The following is a 21,588-nucleotide window of genomic DNA, read 5'->3' on the forward strand; positions in this document are numbered from 1 at the left end:
TCTCCTGATTATAAACCTCCTATTTATTTCCTTATTTTTTCAAAAAATATATTGACAATTCTTGCTTGTATTTATCTTAATATTCCCTATATCACTATCAAATTTCACACAAAACTATATGCTTATATTTAATTTCAGTTCTGTGCATTGCTGAGTTTATTCATAAACATTTTATCTTTTTGTTGCAGTTGTTAATATAATCTTTTTTCTCATTATAGGGCCTCTAAGGAAACTATTTATTTTGTATGTTATTTTTAAGAGACACCTTAAAAAAATGCTTTTTTTGGTACCAGGAGGGAACCCAGGCCCTTGCACATTCTAGACAAGAGCTCTGTCACTGACCTACATCCCTACCCCTTTTTAAAATTTTATTTTGAGACAGTCTTGCTAAGTTTCCCGGGCTGGCCTTGAACTTTTCATTTTCCTACTTTAGCCTCTGGAATACCTGAGATTACAAACATGTGCCACTGTACCCCACCCATTTGCTGATATTTTAAGGTGTTTTTATTTTTGTTTTGGTAGTAGGAATTGAATCCAGGGACACTCAACTACTGAGCCACATCCGCAACCCTTTTCTGTATTTTATTTAGAGACACAGTATCACTGAGTTGCTTAGGGTCTCAGGCTCTCCCGTCACTGGGATTACAGGCATGCACCACTGCACCCAGCTATTTTAAGATTTTTATAGTAGTATTCCATATGGAAGACTGGTCAATAAAGGCTTTTATTGTATTACCTTTATCAGGCTTTGATACCAGTGCATGTGAGTGTGTACTTAGAATCAGAAACTCATCCCATGAAATAACCATTGTCCAAGAGATAAGTATTAGGGGGCAAAAAAGGTAGATTCAGTGGCCAAAGAATGAAGAGAAAACTTTGCTCACAAATCACTTTCTCCCCTTCAAGGGGGTGAGTGGTTATAGATTCCATGTAGGAATAATGAGAGAGAGGGATAGGCTAATATAGGTGAGGAAAATTCATGTCTTTTCTCAGAATAGTTAGAGATCTTCAGGAACTCAGGTGCCATTTCTTTTTACCCATTTCATGGTTTGACATTTCCAGTCATGGTGAGTGGTAAGAGTCTTTAGCCTTGAAGTGGGTAAGAGAAACGAGGCAAGTCTAGGTCAGGTTAACCCTGTATTTTAGTTCTGGATAAAACGTGTCTCAGACGGTCAGCATGTCCATAGGCAGAACAGAATCTGACCCAAAGGTCAAGGCAGCAAAGAAGACACATGCAATGTGAAGACAGAGGCCAAGCATTTTCCTTCTGTTCTAGTTATCGTGGAAAATCTAAGGACTCAGGTGAAGAGTCACTGTCTTCAGCAAAATGGCCTTCACATCCCTAAAGGGTAACCTAGGCAACCATTATCACCACAGGTCAGAGTGTTAAAAAAAAAAAAAAAAAAAAAAAAACTAGCGGGAGACATAATTTATTCCCCAGCCATGTGACCTCCAAAATTGGTGATTTTTACGTCAACAGCAGGTGAAACCAGAGAGTTTATTTAGGTTTTCCCCTGGTGGCATGTAGAAGAATTTAGAGACTTCCTTCATTATGTTTGGAGAAAGTGGAACCCCTCTCCAGTTCTGTTTTTTGGGAGGGGAGCTGGGTTTGATGATGAAAATTGAACCCCAGGCTCATGCGTGCTAAGCGTGACTGAACTGTACCCCAGGCCTCAACTCCCAGTTCTAACTCCTTTCCCCAACCAGCACCAACCAGCTTCCTTGAGAGTGTCCTGACTTCTCCTGCTCCTGGTCCGTGGCTTCCCAGGGCAGCGCTTCTGTGGCATTTTGGGGCTGTTCCTCCAAGGACCTCACGCCCCATGGGTGGGTTGGTTTTGGTAAACTGGAATATTTCATCTCTGTCACCATTAGGGCAGGCAAATTGTCTGTTTGAATAGTTATTCCCACTATCTTTTCTCTCTCAGCTACCATCTGCTGTTTTCAGTCTTTCAGCATTTTCTTTCTAACCAGCTAAAGTTACTTAGTTTCAGTCCAAAGATGAAATTTTTCTTGGCCAGTTTGAATATGGTTGCATCAGCTGTGCTTTAAGAATTTTGGCTTTAGAGTTTTCATTTTGTTTAAAACAGTATAATGGAGGTGATTAGGGCAAGATGTTCATTTTCTGTTCTCAAAAAAAGTGGGGAGGAATAAAGTATGCTCTTATTGTGGTCTTATCTCTTAAAAAAAAGAAAGAAAGAAAGAAAAAAAGCTCAACCATGAACTTGGCAGACTTGCTGCCTTCTCTGAGGCAGAAAAGCCAAGCCAAAGCTGAAGAAAGAAATGATTAAGTATTTTGAGGTTCTGAGGGTTTAGAATTACACAGCTAAGCTGTGAGCTTTAGAGAATATATTCAGCTTATTTTCACTGGCCAATTAGTACACCTCATCAAGAGCCAGACTAGTGCGTTCAGATCCTCAGTTTGAGAAAATGTATTTTTCTTTTTCTTTTCTTTCTCTTCCTATTTTTCTCTTCCCCTTCTTTCTCCTCTCTTCTTCCTTTCTCGCTCCCTCTTTTTTCCCTTTCTTTGCTCTTTTTTCTTTATTTCTCTAAAGCCTCAGGAAATTAAATGCAAGGACTCATGCTTTCAATCCTAAAATGGAAAATGAGAAATCCTCAAATGTCAGGAAATTCCAAAGATAAGGTTCCTACAGCAACATTAACTTGGTTATGTATTTTTATGGCATACATTTAATAACTTTGGCAGGAATGCCTTAAGGCCAATATTTAACAAGAAAAGTTATATAAAGATTTTTAAGTATAAGCAACATCCCAAATTCACATGTATCTACATACTCAAAATATTTCAACTTAAGGGCTGAGGATGTGGCTCAGTAGAAGAGTGCCCACCTACCATGTGCAAGGCCCTGGGTTCAATCCCTATCATCAACACACATAAAATTAAATTTAAAAATGTTACATTTTAGTTTCATTTGATCATGTGAAAGAGTGTGTGGATTTTTATGAAACCAAATAACTACATTGGCCAAGATTCCAACTTTCCAACTGATTGTTTGGCATCATATAGACTCAGCCTTTTCTTGGGTCTTTAATGTAAGACTTTCAGAACTTTTTGAGGACATGGACTTTTTGAGTCATGTGTTCTACTACATCATTCTGTGCAGTTATCAATCCCATCATTCACCTTCCATATGACTGAGTTTTCCCCAAAGCTCCCTGACTGAGCAGCAACACTCTTCTCTCTTCAGTTTTAACATTCAAAGGTAACTTATCAGCCACATTGCAGTCTCTGTCATTATGAGACTGTCTCTGTCAACATGGATGTCAACCCATGGTATAACCCTGAATTACCATGGCTAAAATCCAAATGTTTAAAATCTTCAAAGTAACAAATTGATTAATTTGAGGTTCAGATCAAAAGTTACTCTGAAAACTGAGAAACTTGATTTAGTAAAATCATTTATTACAATAGTAGCTACTTTGGAAAACAGACCATGATTGCTAATATGTATCATATGAATAGTTGTGTGTTATATCTCATTGGAGGGTGGAAATTGTTGGACTTTGGACACAATGGTGGACAGACATAGCTTTTTCTTCTAACATTTCTACTTTGGATCCAAGGTAGAGAAATGCAGAAACTCAACATTAGTAATCATGGAAGTAAGTGAAGGGAGACACTAGAAACAGAATGAAAGCTAAGAGCCTACTCCTGGTGGGACAAATGGCCTTCTGGGAGGTCAGCTGGGCCATGGGGAAGCATTGCCCATGGCCACTTGGGATGGACAGGCAAAAAGATTCTGGCAGTTCAGGTGGATGAAGGAAGTGAGAACTTGGCATCTGTGGGTTCTGTCCCAACAGAGTGGGTTTGAAGTGGTGGCTAGGTCGTAGGCTATCCAAGCTTAGTTAAACCATTACTAAAATCAATTCTGAGGAAAGTTTGCTCCAAAAATCTGACCAACTCAAGACTATAGCTGCGTTTTTTTTTTTTTTTAAACCCCACAAAAAGGATAAATTAAAAGTGATAAATGTGCCCTTAAAGCCAGCTTTTAAAATATTCATTCACTTATTCAGCCAACAGATTTGCTGTGAACTTGTTTAGTGTTAGATACGAAAACATGGTAATGAACAAGATAGATGAAGACCCTGCCCTCATGGAACTTATAGACTAGTAAATTAAAAGTACACAACTAGTTGTGTAGTTATAATTGTGCTCAGCACTCTGAGGAAGCCTAAGGTGCCACAGAATGTTCAGCAGAATCTAGCCTATTAGGGAAATAGGGTGGGCTTGAGAGGAAGGGAGAAACAGCTTACCGGGAGGGTGGCAGATAGATGTGCAGTTTGAGGGAACAAATAGGTGGAGGTCCTGCAGCACAAAGTGTTGGGCACATTGGAGGAATTAAAGGGCGTGAGATCAGGCCTGGAGGCCTCTGGGAGCCAGCTGTGGAGGAGCCCTGTAGACAGGAAGGGTCCGGGCCTGTTACCCATGGGCAGTGGGAATCACTGGAAGGTTTTTTAAAAAGGGGAGAAAGAATTCAGAGTTACATCTTTAAGACATCGTCCTGGCTACGGCATGGAGACTGGAAGGGGTTTCAAGGCAGAGGTGGGGGAAGAGCTTGCGGTCATCTTGATGTCACTGCAGGGATTGAGAGAAGGGGTGCTTTGGAGGTGGGACTCTGGTAAATTGGTTAGATATAGGTGGTCAGAGAGAGAGGTTTAGAGGATGCCTTCCAGGTTGAGGCCTAAATATTTGGATGGTCTTCCTGAGATGCAGCTCTGGGAGAGGAGCAGGTTCTCATCTGGGAAAGCAATGGGATTGAGTTCGATTTTGGACTTGTTAATTTTGTGGCTCTTGTCCATTTTCAAATGGGATGAACTCTTCAGTTAACATATCATTTACAAAAATAGGGAGTAGTCATCAATAACGTTCAAAATACTAATTGAGATCACAGTGTTTGTCATTGATTATTGAAATTTGGATATTATATAGGTTACAGCCGCCTTCAGCAGAGTTCATTGGAGGTGGGCATGGTGGTGCACACCTGAAATCCCAGCTGCTTGGAAGGCTGAAGCAAGATCTCAAGTTAGAGGCTGACTTGGGCAACAAAGCAATTCCCCAGTCTCAAAAAAGAAAAAAACAAGTTCATTGGACCAGTTTGTTCATTCTAGCTCCTCTAAAACTAGAGTGCCAACTTCCACATGATCATGTGAGGGCCAGGGAGGCAAACAGGCTGAAGGTCACACCCTCCCCAGGCTGCAGGCATCCCCGCATGGTAATGTCTTGCCTTCGCCTCACCAACTTTCAGCACACTGTGACCCACAGAAGGAACTTATTAAATACGTGGGCGGCATGGGGAATGAATGTTGAAAATGTTTAAACTAAAGAGAAGCCAATTTGAATGTGGTTATCATTCATTAGTCTTTGGAAATTTCCTTTCTCTCAAAGTTAATACATAAAGAAGCTAAAACTTTTTTCCAATTAAAAGATATTTTTAGAGAATTAGCTAAGTGGTTGAATGCTTGACTTATTCATATTTCTCTTCTTCAAGGAGCCTAATCACCTACCTGGACCTCAGAAGGGGTAGATAGAAGTCCCTGGAGGCATTTGTGTAGATTATACAAATAATGCTTAAGAACTAACTGCCCAAAGCCATGCTCCTGGGTTCAATCCCTAATATCTCACACACACACACACACACACACACACACACACAATGGTTGCTCTCAGTTTCCATACATACACCTTCAACAACAGTGACAGTCATACACGAACCCCATCCATGACGGCCACTTTGCGCAGCACTACCCAACATTCTTGAAAAGAAGTGTAAGGCTAAGGGGAACATGTCATGTAAAGAGAGACTGAGAAAGGGGTTGGATTCTATTAGAAGCTTGTTGGTGACCTTGAGGAGCAGTTTCAAAAATGGGATATTGGGACTGGGTTTGTGGCTCAGTGGCAGAGCACTTGCCTAGCATGTGTGAGGCACTGGGTTCAATTCTCAGCACCACATAAAAATAAATAAATAAAATAAAGGTTCATCAACAACTAAAAAAATTTTTTTTAAAAAATGGGATATTTACAGGGCTGTATGGAGTCTCTGCTCCTCTTCCCTCTTTAGCTCCACCCTCACCCGCCCAGTTGAAAAATTTTGTTGAGAAAGGTGAGAAACTATAAAACCACAAGGGTTACTGCGTCAAATGACAGATTCTCAAGATGAGGGAAACCTGTGTGTGTTGAAAGAAGAGGGAAGGGCCAGTGGAGAGGGCAAGATTGAACTGTGCACGTGCTCTCCAGAGGTTGGAAGGAGGCTAAGGATCTCGGCCCATGTCTGCCTCCTCCTTGCATATCACGCACCACGCCTGTTCCCCACAGTCCAGCTTCACTGACATCTCTTTCCTTGAAAGCACCAAACTTTCTGTAGCCTCAGAGCCTTCACATCTGCCCCTCCCCGGTCCTGCAATGTTCTCCCATTGAGGCCTGTCATCCTTGAGGTCTCAGTGACATTATCCCAAGGCCTTCTCTGATGCATCCCTAAATCCAGTCCTCCTTGATGCCCTCATTTATTACGACTTTGCTTTCCCATCATTGAACTTAACACAGTTCATACTGTATTCATTTGTGCATGCACTGGTTGAATATGGTCTCCTCCCCAGAAGGTAAGCTCTGAGTCAGGGACTGTTTTAGTCACTCCTTATTTATTGACTCCTAAGCACAGTGCCTCCACACAGCACATGTTTGTTCAATGTAGACCAGTTGCTACATAATTACTAGCTAACTTTTGTTGAGTGCTCATTAGGTGCCAAGGACAATGATGAACATTTATAAACATCATATCTCTCTCTCCCATGTGCCCGCTTGTTCTCCCATGTGCTTGTGTGTGCACTCTCTCTCTCTAATAATCCTATGAGATAAATGCATTCTACTGTCATGTATAATTAATTAGAACAAATCAAAATTTAAAAAAATAAAAATTTTAAAAAATGGTCCTGTGAGATCATTACTACTTTCAAATGAGGACACTGAATTTATCCCACTTAAGTAGCTCACCCAAGAGTAAAGGGCCTGTGAGGAAGCCATGTCCAGGTTTGTTTTAATTCCCAAGCCACCAAAGACATCTTCCCTAGGGATTGGAAGAAAATTGGGAGTGCAGATGAAGAAGCAAAGACATTATGCATATTCAGGTAGTCAGCCACAAGTATTTATCATGGAGCACTGCAGAACTCTGCTGGGCATGAAACAATAAGAAAAGCCAGGGTTTCTGAGCCACAGGAAGGTTGTGACCAAATGTAAGAAGAAGAGGAAGGGAAGGGACCAAGTCAAGGCCAGTGTGGGGGATATGCCCTTCTCAAAGTGGGTGGACAGTGTGTTCACCTAAATTCCATTCAGGGAAGGCCCAGGTGTGTTCTGGAGAAGTTCTCAGTAGTTCTGCTTGGGTGATGCCAGGCTCCTGTCAGGGGGTCACATTGTGGTTACGTTGGAGAAGGGTGGGAGAGTGAGGAAAAAGGTGGGAGGTATTGTGGACCCTAAGATGGCGAAGTTTCACATACTACGTAATATGACTCTTCCCAAATGTTCAAAGTTTTGAAAATCTTCAACATTTTGTGGTAGAAAGCTATGCATGTGCCAGGGCATAAATGAGAGCCAGGCCTTTTGATCAGCTCTCTGGGGGTGAGGCAGGGTGCCTCAACTGGCCCCTGTATTCCATACTGACTATTGCCACTTATGTTAGAGGAAGGAGCCAGTGCCTAGTCTCTGGTCCACTCTGAACTGGCCCTCACTGCTTCTGTTTAATTGAAGTAATGTATGATCTGCAAACACTAGAAAATTCAATAAGTCTAGACAAGTAAAAGAACAGAGAGGTCACTAGCCATCCCTCAGTCCTGAGGTGGCAGCTCTGTATTTCACTTCTGTCTCTCCTTTTTATTTTATGTGGATATGTTTTTTTGCAACATGGGAAAATATATATGTGTGTATAATATGTGTGTATATACATGTATATGTACACATATATGTATGTATATATATTTTTTACTATTTTCACTTAGCATAATGGCACAAATATTGTTGCACGCAAAAGCCACATTTCTTATTTGTGACTATTCATTCTTTTGCAAAAAACACTTGATTTCAATAATAGAAGGTTTTCTAAGAACAGATTTAGAGAGGGGGTATATATTCTCTGAACCAGCCTAAATTGATTCAAGTTCTTGGTTTTTCCTCCCCATCTTGCACAACTCAGAAAGTCCTACGAGTTCGAAGACTTACTGCAGTCTTCCTGCGAGAACAACAGGGTGGACTGGTACGCACAGACTAAGTTGGGGCTCACACGCACTTTATCTGAGGAGAACGTCTATGAAGACATTCTAGGTAAGAGACCAAACGTCTATGAGTCTGGCTGTAAGAAAGTAGGAGAGGGCACTCCCACTGCTTGAACCACACACATGTGCACACACTCGCAAAGACAGTCATGTAGTTGAATGAATGAGAGGGCAGGTAGGCAGGAGGGGAGAGTGGGCCTCGGTGGGAGAAGTGAGGACACGGGGCTGGAGGGGAGAGGATGACTGGTGATGAACCGAGCAGCAGGCAGGGTGTGGACCAAGAAACAGAAAGCCCAGAGTCACGATCTGGAATGAAATCTTGGCTCTGCCCCGTTTAGCTGTGTGATATTGAGCTGGTGGCTCACCGTAACTTCTCTGAACTTGAGCTTTCTTGTCTGAATAGTGAGGGTGATAATAGCTCCCTTACAGGTTACTTAAGGACTGGAAAGAATATAAAAGACCTGACTTCTGACAGATCCTCCCTGAGGATGTAGGGATGACTAAATGAAAGAAAACACTGAAGACCAGCCTGCTTTTTCAGGAGTACAGCACTAACGGCATCAGACTACAGACTAAATGAATGCGTTGCTGGAGCGTAACTTTGGCCTAGCTCTGAAGAGTCCGCTCAGATTCCAAAGTGGGGCTCAGATTCAGAGTTTGTTTGGGGAGTTCAGTAATCTTCTGTAAGATCACAGTTTCAGTGTGGTGTGAGCTCATACTGGCGTCTGCTTACCGTGGGAGAAGAAATGAGCTGGGAAGAGGGAAAAACCTGTAGGTGTGAGAGGCAGGTGGGGTGGGTGCCCACAGACACGCATGCGTGGAATCTCCAGTACCAAAAAGCCCCACGTGAGGAGCCGGGGCATACACTCAGCTAAGCTGCCTAAGCTGGGTTTGCTCAGGCCGCAGGCTTCCCAGTCGAAGGAGGGTATGAGCTCTGGACTTCTGCAGTACATATCTGACAGGATGCTTTCAGTTATAGGGAGCAAGGACACCAACTGAACAACAAAGGGAGTTGAAAAAAAAGGGGAGTTCATGGGCTCCCATGACCAGAACTGGCATTTTCTCCCCTCCATTTCTTACCTCCCAGAGAAGCTCCATTCTCACCAGACTTCCTGTCATCCTCAAGATTGGTGCTATCAGCTCCTTGGAGTCCATACCTTCCCCTAGGGAAGGAGTGCCTGTGTCTTGCAAGTTCCTGCAAAAATCCTGAGGTTCACTCTGGCCAGACCAGCTTGGCGCCCTTGTTCACTTTGGAGTCTGGGAATGCCATGTGGTGTTTACCTTGGGCTGGGATGCGAACCCTGTCCTGAACTCATCACTGAGACAGCAGTCTGGGACCCTTAGAGTGGCTAAAGTCCAAGACTGGGAGTGGAGTTAATCTTACATGGCTACAAGGGAGGGGACAGGGTGTTACCCCAGTGATAATCAGGGTCTGTCACTGAGAGGAAGGGTGATGGATGTCAAAACAACAGGCATCCCACAAGGGCTAGTGCAGGAGAGGCCAAGATGTTAGCCTCAGTGCTCTGAAGAGGAAAACCTCCCAGGTTCCTGACCCATTGCCTTTGACCACAGATCCGCCAATGAAGGAAAACCCTTATGAAGACATCGAGTTACATGGCCGCTGCCTGGGCAAGAAGTGTGTCTTGACCTTTCCTGGTTCTCCCACCTCTTCCATTCCTGACACTCCCACCAAGGTATGAGCCCTGGGGGAGCGGTCAGGAGAGGGGTCCCAGGCACCATGTCCCTGAGCACTCTGGAGCTCAGGCCATCCTCACAACCAGGCACCGGGCTCCGTCTATCCACTGTCTGACTGGACTTCCCGCCTCTTGTTTTCTTGGACCCCCACTGCTTGACAGAGCCTCTGAAAATACCACTGAGCTTCTGGCTCGGATCTCTCCTCAAACTTTGTACATAAAAAATGATCCATCCATGCAGTACAGAAGGCATTGACCCAGAGCAAACTCTGACAGGCAAGGCTGAAAGGCAGGGTGAAGGATGGGACTTTTATAGTATGCCCCCATTTGTGGGGTTTTTGAAATGAAAGCATATACAAGCATGTGAGCTCACATGTGTTTGTGGGTGTACAAGAATATCTCTGTGAGGGACTTTAGAGTGGATAGACTTTAAGCAGGTACCTTGGTGGAGCCGTCAGTGCCTGACTCCCCAGAGGCCACAAGACTGCCTTTCTTTTTACCCAATATGCTTTTAACTTTCTATAGTTTTGTACCATGTGCACATAGATAATATAACTATTCATATACTTGGTAATGATTTCAACCCATTGCCTAATAGTTGGAGATCATATTCTTTATCCTGTCATTAAATGTCTTTCACAATTGATCCACAATCACCCATCACTGCCTAATCTCCCACCATTCCTAGGTGCAAACACTCCCTGCCAGCAAAGCTTACCAGCTACCCTTTTGGTACTATTAGCCAAGCATCTGTGAGCTTTCTCCAAGGAGCCAGAGAGTACATATTTTAGGGTTTGTGGGACACATGGTCTCTGTTGTAACTTCCTGACACTGCATTATAGTGCAAAGCAGCCATAAGATGACATGTAACAAACGAATGTGACTGTGTTTCAATGAAACTATTTGGGAACACTGAAATTTGAATTTTTTTTACAACCATTTAAAAATGTGAAATCTATTCTCAACTTGTGGCAGGTCAGATGTGGCCCACAGGCTGTAATTTGCTAATCCCTATACTAAGATTTTTCTACCTGTCCTTGATCTTTCCCTCTGTCCTATCCTCTGGGGAGCTGCTCATTGGTGCCTCCTTTAAGGAGTTGGTTAAGCCATTGCAGCACCTATGACTTCTTCAGCTTTGATGGCCTGTAACATTCATTTCACAACAAATTATGTATTGCCTTGTGACATTCCTTACATTGATGATTTGAGTTGGTATTTAAATCACATGATGTGTCTTAAAAATATCTCCCTAACTAATACAAATTACTCAAGGTCACACAGTTTATATTCTGTTTCTTTATGTCTCTCCTAAGGTCCCTGTAGTTATTATACATATTCAGGTTTTTTATAAATTAAATAAAGAAATGCCAAATTCAGGCTGCAAGTGTCCACTTAAATCCTATTGCAAGGACCTGTTTCCAGTCTGAGAAAAGCAGTCATCTTCCTATTGGGCCCCACAGGTTCAGTGTTCCCTGTTAGCTGGGGGCAACTCCACATGAGGCTTGCCTTCTACGCTTGGTGGTTGTAAAGGGAAGCTCCTGCCGCCATCTTCCAGAACAGTTGAGGTGGAAGCCATCATGAAGGGTGTGGCTTATGGACCCTCATCAGTTGCTACTTTACTTATCCAAACTAATCAACTGCCATTTCTCCCTTCCTGTGGAAAAGAGGATTGTCATGAATAATCCCTGACAATCGATAACTAGTGGTTTCTACTTTCCTTGGAAATGTGTTTGTGTTTTCGTTAGAATACAGTCATATCGAACATCTAGGAAATCCCTTCCCCATAGTGAACATGCCTCACTTGGGAGAAGAAAACTCCATCCTACCTTCTCTGGCTCCCCACTCCATAGGGGAGTGCCCTGCACCTCCTCTTAAGAAGAGCAAGGAACATCTGCCCAGAGCATCTGCATTCAGAGCAGGGTGCTCCTCCCGGCATCAGAAAATGAAGACTAAGCAGACCTTTCTTCCTGCTTCTGCCACACAGAGAAAGCCCAGAGCCTTTGACAACTAAACAGCTAGACTAGGTTAGAGGCAATGGAAGCCAGAGCCTGTGGTCCAGATACATCTGTCCTGAGGACACAAAGTCGGTTGACCCGGGCAACTGATACTGGCAGGCTGTTTGGGCCTCTGCAAATCATAAGCAGGGCCCCGTGTCCATGCTTAGTACTCTGCACACCCACATCTGGTGTCTGGTTTATGCCCCCATTCTGGGGGACAGCTGCAGGCTTCGCCACTTCCTCCATTTAGTCCATCAAATATTCATTGAGCATCTGTGGCATCTGGGCTGCATCTAGGACCTTAGAAGCAGTCTCAGCTGAAGCAGTCCTTCTGTGTCAGCCTCCTCTACCAGCCACAGAAAGGTCATAAGCCATCTTTGGGATGTTTCTTTCATTAGCTCCTGCCCGGTCCCAGCAGAGTAGGAGGGTCAGTCAGACAGGCTGTCCTCAGAAAAGAACAGATGGTGCAACTGGGACAGATGCTGAGGCCTGTGAGCACAGAATGCAAGCTCCTTAGAAGAGGGCCTTCTACTAGGCCTTCTTTTCTTGCCCTATGTTACCCACCATTCTCATGCCTCGTACAGCACAGAGAATATGGTAGGAACAAATTATTACAATGAGGAAAACTGGGCTAATATGAGACCCTTTTTTTGTTGTTGTTTTGTCTTGAGATGGGGGTCTTACTATGTTACCTAGGCTGATTATTAAATCCTGGGCACAAACAGTTGTCCAGCCTCAATCTCCTGAGTAGCTAGAACTACAGGCAAACATCACTGTGCTTGGCTAGAGATATTCTCTTCTATATATTGATAACTCTCATAAATAAGAATTAATGAGTTGGGCTGGGTGCAGTGGCACATACCTATAATCCCAGTGACTCAAGAGGTTGAGGCAGGAGGATTTCAAGTTGGGGGTCAGCCTCAGCAAAGGCCCTAAGCAACTTAGGCCTTGAGCAACTTAGCAAGACCCTGTCTTAAAATAAAAAGAGTAAAAGGCTAGGACTGTAGCTCAGTGGTAAAGTGTCCCTGTGTTCAATTTCCAGTAGCCACCTCCAAAAAATGAGTTAATGAACCGGCACTTGTGTCCAGGTCAACTCCCTCTGAGAAAGTGCAGGGCTTCCTCCCCCACCTAGGTGGCTCCTGATCAGGACCCATTACACTCAGCTTCCTGAAAAGAATCAAGAGACTTCAACATGGAAGTCAGACATCAGGCCAAGAGGGTCCTGTCTGCCTTTGCCTTTTGAACACTACAGATCTTTGGTGCTGCCCCATCTCTATAAGAGACTCAGTCTGCATCTGTGACAGAGCTACTAGATAGAGGCACAGTAGGATTGGTCATTGTATATGTTGGTGCGAGGTGCTCTTATCAAGAGCTAGAATCTTCTCTGGACTAAAGTCTAAAATAATCACCCTTAGGGCCTAGAGTGACTTCCCTTTAGGATCCAGCATATTGGCTGCCTGATTTTTATGAATAAAGTTTTATTAGGACACAGCCATACTCATCCCTATACACACTGATTGGCTGTGTTGGCAGTAAGTACTGTGGCACACTTGAAAATTGAAACAGTGAGAATGTGACTATAAGCCTTAAATATTCTCTGGCTTCTAAGGAAACGTTTGTGGGCCTTTGCTAAATCCAGGATTCATAGTTTTGTTTTCAGAGACCTTCAACAAGCATCTTCCTTGTGTTATCTCTCCCATCTGTTGTGGTCCTCACTTGGAGCCATGAACTCTCTTCGGTCTGATTTTTTTTTTTTTTTTTTTTTGTAATTGTAGATGGGCAGCATGCCTTTATTTTATTCATTTATTTATATGCGGTGCTGAGAATCGAACCCAGTGCCTCACACATGCTAGGCAAGCGCTCTACCACTGAGCCACGACCCCAGCCCCTGATTTGCTCTTCTTCACCACTAACCCTGGTCTCAGACTGCTGTATGCTTCATAACACTCCTCCACATAATCCCCAAGTCTTCCTTTTGTATTATCTAAGAAATACTGGATTTCCACCACCTCACGAAAGCTCCTGGACTTTGGGTGCTTGTTTGGGTGCTCTGGGACAACCCAGGCCTTTTCTCCAGCATTGTGACCACTGGGTGATGGAGCCCACACTCAGCCTCTGCCAGGCCTCTTGACATTCTTTAGAAAGCTGTGTGCCTTGGTTTGATTTCCTTTCAGATCTTTCCATAGATCATATCTCTTTTAAACAAACACTATCACAATCTGAATCTTTAATGAAAACAGATAGCTACTTGTTGCCAACAATTCAATAGGAGTTTTCAATCCAGTTAAAGAACTATGGCCTTTCCTTGGATCTCATTGCAGATGGAGTTTGGTCTTTAAGGCACTTGCTCTATTTTTTTTTTTTTTTTCTTTAATACTATTCATGGTAGGCAAGTGCTCTACCACTGAACTATATCCCAAGTCCTTTAAAAATTTTTTTTTTTTTGAGATAGGGTAACTTTAAATTGAGATCCTTCTGCCTCCTGAGTTGCTGGGTTACAGGAAAGTGCCATCATGCCCAGCTATTCCTTTTTGTGCCAGTGTGATTAAGATGCTCTCAGTGACCTAACAAAGTCAACATTTCTTGTACTAAGCAATTTTTATTGATACTTGAAGACCTTTGATAAAATAATAGAACCAGCCATTGGGAAGAATAGGGATCTTTATTCTTGGAAATCCTGAAAATGTTCTGAAGTCATTATTACAGTAGTAACAATTCTAGCTTAGAATGAGAACTCAATAAAACAAAATAAACATATTCTTTGAGGTTTAAAACGTGATAAATATGGCCAGGCATGATGGCGCACACCGGTAGTCCTCACAGCTCTGGAGTCTGAGGCAGGAAGATCTCAAGTTCGAGGCCAGCCTCACCAACTTAGCAAGGCCCTCAGCAACTTAGTGAGATCCTGTCTCAAAATAAAAAATAAAAGGGCTGGGGATGTGTTTCAGTGGTAAAGTTCCCTGGGTTCAATCCCCAGTACCAAAAAAATAAAATAAAAAAAGTTATGATATAATGGGTGGGACTGGGGCTCAGTGGTAAAGTTTTCCTAGCATGTGTGAGGCACTGGATTTGATCCTCAGCACTGCATATAAGTAAAATATAAATATAAAATATAAATATAAATATATATAATATATAATTAAATATATAAATATAAATACAAAATATAAATAAAATAAAGGTCCTTCAACAACTAAAAAAATATTTTTTTTAAAAAAAGCTATGATATATATGACCTTATAAATTTGAGAGATAAAGCTCATTCATTAGATGGAATAAGTTAGATTGGGGGAAAATGTTTAGATTAACATACCATAAAATAAATTACTGATGGATTAATGAGTAAAATATGTTCAAAACAAACCAAGAAAATAGAATTAATGAAGAGATTAAATGAATTACAAAGGGAAAGATGAACAGATGTTCATATATGAAAATAAATTATCTGGGCACTGGAGGTGTAGCTCAGTGGTGGAGCACTTGCCTAGCATGTGTGAAGTCCTGGGCTTGATCCCTGGCATCAAAATTGCATGCAACCAAAATATAAATAAGACATGGGAAAAGCACAGTTGTAGCAAAACTGAAAAATAGTTAAAATCTGTTTGATGTGAGCTCATCCACAATAATAAGAAAAACCCTTGGATCCCAAAAGATAAATAGGCAAATAAACACTAAAGAAAAATGCAGTTAGGGCTGGAGGTGTAGCTCCGTGGTAGAGCACTTGCCTCACATGCCCTCGGTTCTGGGTTCCATCCTCAGCACCAGGAAAAAGGAGAAGAATGCAGTTAGCACATTAAAGTATGAAAAAATATCAGTGTCATAGGGATAGGAAACAAAATAATATTGAGCATCTATTGAATTCTATCAGGCACTCTGCCAGCTGCTTTTTATACCTTTATCTCATTTAGTTCATTCATCAGCTTTAAAAAGAGACTTAGTAACTATGCAGTATTATAAAATGCAGGACCTGAAAGTACTATTTGAAAACAAAGTGTTTCTTTTATTTCTTAATTTAAGCTGGCAGCTATAATGGTGCACACCTATAATCCCAGGGTCTTGGAAGGCTGTGGCAGGAGGATCTCAAGTTTAAGGCGAACATCAGAAATGTAGTGAGACTTTGTCTCAAAATTTAAGAAAAATAAGGACTGGAGATATAGCTCAGTGGTAAAGTGCTTTTGGGTTCAATCCCCAGTGCCACACCACCACCAAAAAAAATCTTATTTTGGTACCTTCACATGGTTCAAAACTCAAAGAAAGTAATGAAACTCAAAGCATAATGAAAATCTGCTTACTTTATCCCCCTTTTCTTTCCTCCACAACCATCATTGTGAATCCATATTTTAATATTCATGCAGAATTATTCTTCCAGAACTATTCTATGCATATGTCTTCAGTATAGCTTCTTAAAACACACGGAGGAATATTATTCCTTGCTCTTTATGTGTAATAATACATAGCTGAGAGAACCCTCTATATCAATACACAAGTTTTGTTTAATTTCGTCTGTTGGGCAGTGCTAAGGATGGAACCAAGGACCTTGCACATGCTGGTCAAATGCTCTACCACCATGTCACACCTCCAGCCCAAGGATTTTTTTACAATTGCATAGTATTTTATTGTATGTATATGCCATGGTTTATTTGGCAGTTTCTATTGAGGGCATTTAGATTGTTTCTTACATTCTGTGATTGCAGACCATGTCACCGAGTGTAGTATACTTTGCACAACACAGCTTCCCTTGCATAAGTGCAAGTATGGGAGTAGGGGGAATTCCTAGAGGGAGAATTTCTGGGTCAAAGGTCACATTGTGATTTTGTTAGATGTTCTGTGGAATTGTACCAATTTATACTCCCATCAACAGTGTACGAAAATGACTTTTTCCCTTCACTTTCACCAACAAAGTGAATTGTCGGACATTTTTTTACCTTTGCTAATCTTTAAGTGAAAAATGTTTCTTCAGTGGAGTTCAGTTTTCTTTTATGAGTGAAGCTAAGACTCATATATCTAAAACCTGTTGCATTTCCTTTTCTATAAACTTTCCATTCTTTTGCCTATTTTTCTTTTGAATTATTTGTCTTTTTCCCATTAATTTGTAGTATATATAAGGAAAATGAGGGCTTTTTCTATGCGATATTGTTTTTGTTTGCAGTACTGGGACTCAAACCCGGGGCCTTCCGCATGCATGTTAGGCAAACAGTTCACCACCGAACTACACACCCAGCCCCCCAATTTTTTTATTTTTTATTTTTTTGGTATAGGGGATTGAACCCAGGGGTGTCTAACCACTGAGCAACACCCCTAGCCTTATTTTTGTATTTTATTTAGAAACAGGGTCTCACTGAGTTGCTTAGGGCCTCACTGAGTTGCTGAGGCTGGCTTTGAACTCACCATCCTCCTGCCTCAGCCTCTCCAGCTGCTGGGATTACAGGCGTACACCACCACATCTGGCCAGCTCCTAAATTTGTTAGCAAGTTTTTTGTCTTTTGACTTTAAAGAAACTTGTCCTAGTCTAATTGGAGCTGGGGCTGCTGCTCAGTGGTGGTACATGCACACTTAACATGTATAGTGCCTTGGACTCAAATCGCCAGCACAGAAAGAGAGACAGGGAAATATATTGAGGTCCAGAGAAGTGAAGTTCCTTGCACAGTGGGTACATGGCTGCCGGTGGCAGGGCCACAACCAGGCTTCTGTCTTATAACTCCTAGTTACCATGTCTTGGATTGTCAGAAAGCCTCATCTGTAAAATCAGGGGACTGAGCCAGGTGACATCCTCTTGTCTGAAAAGAGAGACCAGTTTAGATTTACTCCTTTGCCACACAATTTTTCTACGATTGGATAAGCTAGCTGACACTTATTAGCTTAGACGAAATCCACATCCCCAGGAAGGTGACCAGCTCCCCTTCTCAGTCCAATGGTCCCTGTCACGGGCACCACCAGTTACCTCCTGGTTCGTCCCTAGGTATTGACCTACTCACCTCTTCTCCTTTCCTCACACAGCAGTCATTGTCCAAACCTGCTTTTTTCCGGCAAAATTCAGAGAGGTGGAATTTCAAACTGCTGGACGCTAGGAAACTGAGTCGGGATGGAACTGGGTCCCCCTCCAAAATCAGCCCCCCCTCCACACCCAGCAGCCCTGACGACACTTTCTTTAACCTTGGAGACCTACAGAATGGCAGGAAGAAGAAGAAGATCCCCAAGGTAATGCTCATAACAAACTTCATGTTCCAAGATGCATTTCTTCTCTGCAAAGGAAGACTGCAGGGGGGGATGCTGGGCAGAGACCTAGTCACTGGGCCCTCTGCTCACTCCGTCACCCACAGGCCAGGTGACATGGTGAAACCAGAAGGTTCAGATATCTTGGCCTCTGTCCTAATAATTACTGTGGTCTTACACCCTCCTCTTAGCCATCTCTCTCCCTGCTGCCGCCACTATTCTTCAGTCCCCAGTGTTTTCCGTGCCTATACTCAAAAGGCCACAGCCTTCTCCTTCTTATCCTCCAAAAGTGGACCTCCATCCATCATGCCCAGACCTAAGACATTGTCAGAGGCTGCTGCAGGGGCAAGCAACTTAGCAAGACCTTATCTCAAAATAAATGTCTGGAAGGAACTGGGGACATAGCTCAGTAGTAGTATTCAATTACCAGTACCACAAAACAAACAAACAAACAAACAAAAATATGTCTCCTAGCTCTCTGCCTTTGAAAGGGTAAAACATGCCCATGGCTGGGCTGTAGTCTTATGCTCCTGTTAATTACATTGTGTTTTGCTCAGCCTCAGCCCTGTAGTGCTGGTCTCTTCATTGACCAGCTTGGTACTGTAGGGGAGCCAGTTCCTCTACCTGCTCAGGGTCTACAGATGGGCTGAAGGCAGATTAACAGGTGAAATGCATGTGAATTTTCATTAAATGCATGTGGGGAGCCTTCACAAGAAAAATGAAAACCCAGAGAAGTGACTGGGCCTAAATACTTATGTATTGAGTTGAAAAAACTGTGGCAATTGTGGAAAAGTGACTAGAAGGTAAGGGTCAGTTTAGCAAGATTGGCATGTACAGGTCATCTTGGTCTCACATCCCCATCTCACGTAAGAGGGAAGGCCTCTCTCACACGGGAGCTTCATGTCCAGCTCACAGAAAGAAAAGGGACGGTGAGAAGGTGCTGGTACCTGTCATTTTTCATGTGCCTTTAGCCCAAAATAATCCTGTTCTGGAATAGGCTGTTCTAGACCCTTCTGTACCATCTTCTTTTGGCATCTGTTAGAGTGGGAAGTCAATCTCAGAGCCACTGATAGGCTTTAGACGGTTATGAATGTCATAAATCTGTATAAAACTTCATGCAGATAAGTTTGGAAGGCTGAGGGATGGAACATTTTTCTTTTAGTTACGTCACTCAGTTGCTGAGACTGGCCTTGAACTTTCTGTATTCCTGCCTTAGTCCCCAAATTCCTGGGCTTACAAAGAGGGTGCCAATGCTATTGACTGTTCATTATGATCCAGTAAGTGGAAGGATGTTAACTGTACCATAACTTCTTCCTGACTGTTTTTGGATATTTTGGGGGGAGATCCTCAATGGGTTTTAAAACCCTTCCCCCCAAAATTTGACCCAGTGACTCATTTGTTTCTATTTTTTAGATTGTGGTAAATTATACATAATGTAAAATTTACCATTTTAACCTTTTTTTTTTTTTTTCCTGGCACTGGGGATTGAACCAGGGGTGCTCTACCACCAAGCTACATCCCCAGCCCTTTTTGTTTTTATCTTGAGACAGGGTTTTCTTAATTTGCTGAGGCTGGCCTCTAATTTGCAATCCTCCTGCCTCAGCCTCTTTAATTGCAAGTGTATACTGCTGTGCCCAGCTCATTTTCACCATTTTTAAGTGTACCATTCAGTAGCATTCTTTGCGTTCACATTGTTCTGCAGCCACACAGCCATCCATCTCCTGAACTTTTCATCTCCCTAGACAGAAACTCCACCGGTTTTACAATAATTCTCCATGTCCCCCTGCTCAGCCCTGGCATCCTCCTTTCTACTCTGTCTCTGTGAATTTTATTACTCTAGGTACCTCACTAAGTGAGATGATTTGTCCTTCTGTGACTGGCTCATTTCAAGGTCCTTTCATGTTGTTGCATGTGTCAGAATTTCCTTCCTTTCTGAGTCTGAGTGATGTTCCATTGTACAAAAATTCCACATTCATCTCTAATTGGACACTAGGGTCGTGTGTACTCTGGCCGTCATGAGCTCATTTTTACAATGTCTGCTTTGTGGGAAATATAGTGTCAATGTCCTCATAGTTAGGACACACAGGAAAGGAAGCAAAAGGGCCAGTTCAGGAACCGAGCATGCCAGCGGGTGGCTGGGTAGTCAGAGTAAATATAAAGTAACTGTCATAGGCGGGAATTTGGAAATCATGGAGGAGGCCTCATTTGAGTCAGTTTCAAGGCAGTGGGCAAGGGCAGCACACGGTGGGAAGTGAAGGCCTGAGAGGCTGTCAGGAGTGGGAACGCTCAGGTGTCCGTGTATGTGACAGGGCATTTGGTTCAGCAAACAACACTACAGGACTGGGGCCCAGTGCTCCGCCTATGGAGGGGTGGTGGTGAGCCATTCTGGGGAGCTGATCTGAGGCAGGGAGTCTAGAGATGGGACTGGCAACAGCTAATCCACTGCACTCCCCTGGGTCCTGTCCCCAGGGTACACATCCCACTCCTCTTCTTCCCAGCGCATCAAAGAATTCAACCCTTGTGGGTCAGCTCACTTTAAAATTGCTAGATGGTTTGCTTCAACTGTACATGGGGGACTTCTTTCTCTCCCAACCAGGTTGTCCACAGGCTTCCACTGCTGAAAGGAGCAGGTGATGCTGGAAAGCCTGAGGGAAGTGACCCCAGGGGTCTGCCAAGAGCAGTTCTGCTGCAGGCCTCCTGGAGAACTTGTCTTTAGGTAGTGACATGTGTGGAGGGCCTCCCCTTCCCCGCACTAGGAGAGGCTGTGAGAGTGTTTCAGAGGTCCCAGGACAACTAAGAGCCTTTATCATAGAGGCCCAGGCAGTTAGAACCAGAAGAGACTTGAAATGCTTCAGCTTCCTCCTTTGTTTAGATGAGGACACTTAGGCTCATAGAGGCCAACTAATGGCCCACAGATACCCAGCCAGCTTAGACAGCAGAGTCCAGAACACTCAGACCATATTAAAAAATAAGAATTAAAATATTCATAGAACACAGAGAATAGTTTCCACTCTATATTTTTATTCACTCACTTGTACAGATAAAAAATGTTAAGCCAGGCACAATGGCATGCACCTGTAGTTCCAGGTACTTGGGAGGCAGAGGTGGGAGGATTGCTTGAGCCCAGGAGTTCAGGGCCAGGCTCCCCAACATAATGAGACACTGTCTCTAAAAACAGCAACAGAAGATAATGTAACATTGAACATAAAGCTGTAGAGCTATCTGTGTAAGAATTAATAAGAATAATTTTCTAAACCACATAAAACAGTTGATTTTTGGAGTTCCTCTGCGTGCAGGATTCTGAACCACATGGGCCGTGAATGTGTGCTCTTTAACACAAAGCAGAATGTATCAGTCTACACTCTCCAGATTCTCAGGAAGGAGGGGAGCAAGCACTGGTCACACCA

General features: G+C 42.9%; 1 protein-coding gene across 11 annotated transcripts in view; it reads left to right on the top strand.

Moving 5' to 3' along the window:
- Window positions 1–21,588, top strand: part of DENND2A (DENN domain containing 2A) — a 117,675-nt gene that overhangs the window by 67,506 nt on the left and 28,581 nt on the right. For 10 of the 11 annotated variants that reach the window (XR_013765562.1, XM_079150089.1, XM_079150083.1 and 7 more), the window contains 3 exons: window positions 8,199–8,326; window positions 9,850–9,971; window positions 17,966–18,166. Coding sequence is in view for 10 of the 11 variants with exons in the window: in XM_079150089.1 (XP_079006215.1) it covers window positions 8,199–8,326; window positions 9,850–9,971; window positions 17,966–18,166 (451 nt within the window). In the remaining variant the exon portion in view is untranslated. The remainder of the gene's footprint in view (window positions 1–8,198; window positions 8,327–9,849; window positions 9,972–17,965; window positions 18,167–21,588) is intronic. The other variant, XM_079150081.1, reaches the window with a different exon arrangement.

The sequence above is a fragment of the Sciurus vulgaris genome (genome assembly GCF_902686455.1).
Source record: "Sciurus vulgaris genome assembly, chromosome: 8".
Taxonomy (NCBI): domain Eukaryota; kingdom Metazoa; phylum Chordata; class Mammalia; order Rodentia; family Sciuridae; genus Sciurus; species Sciurus vulgaris.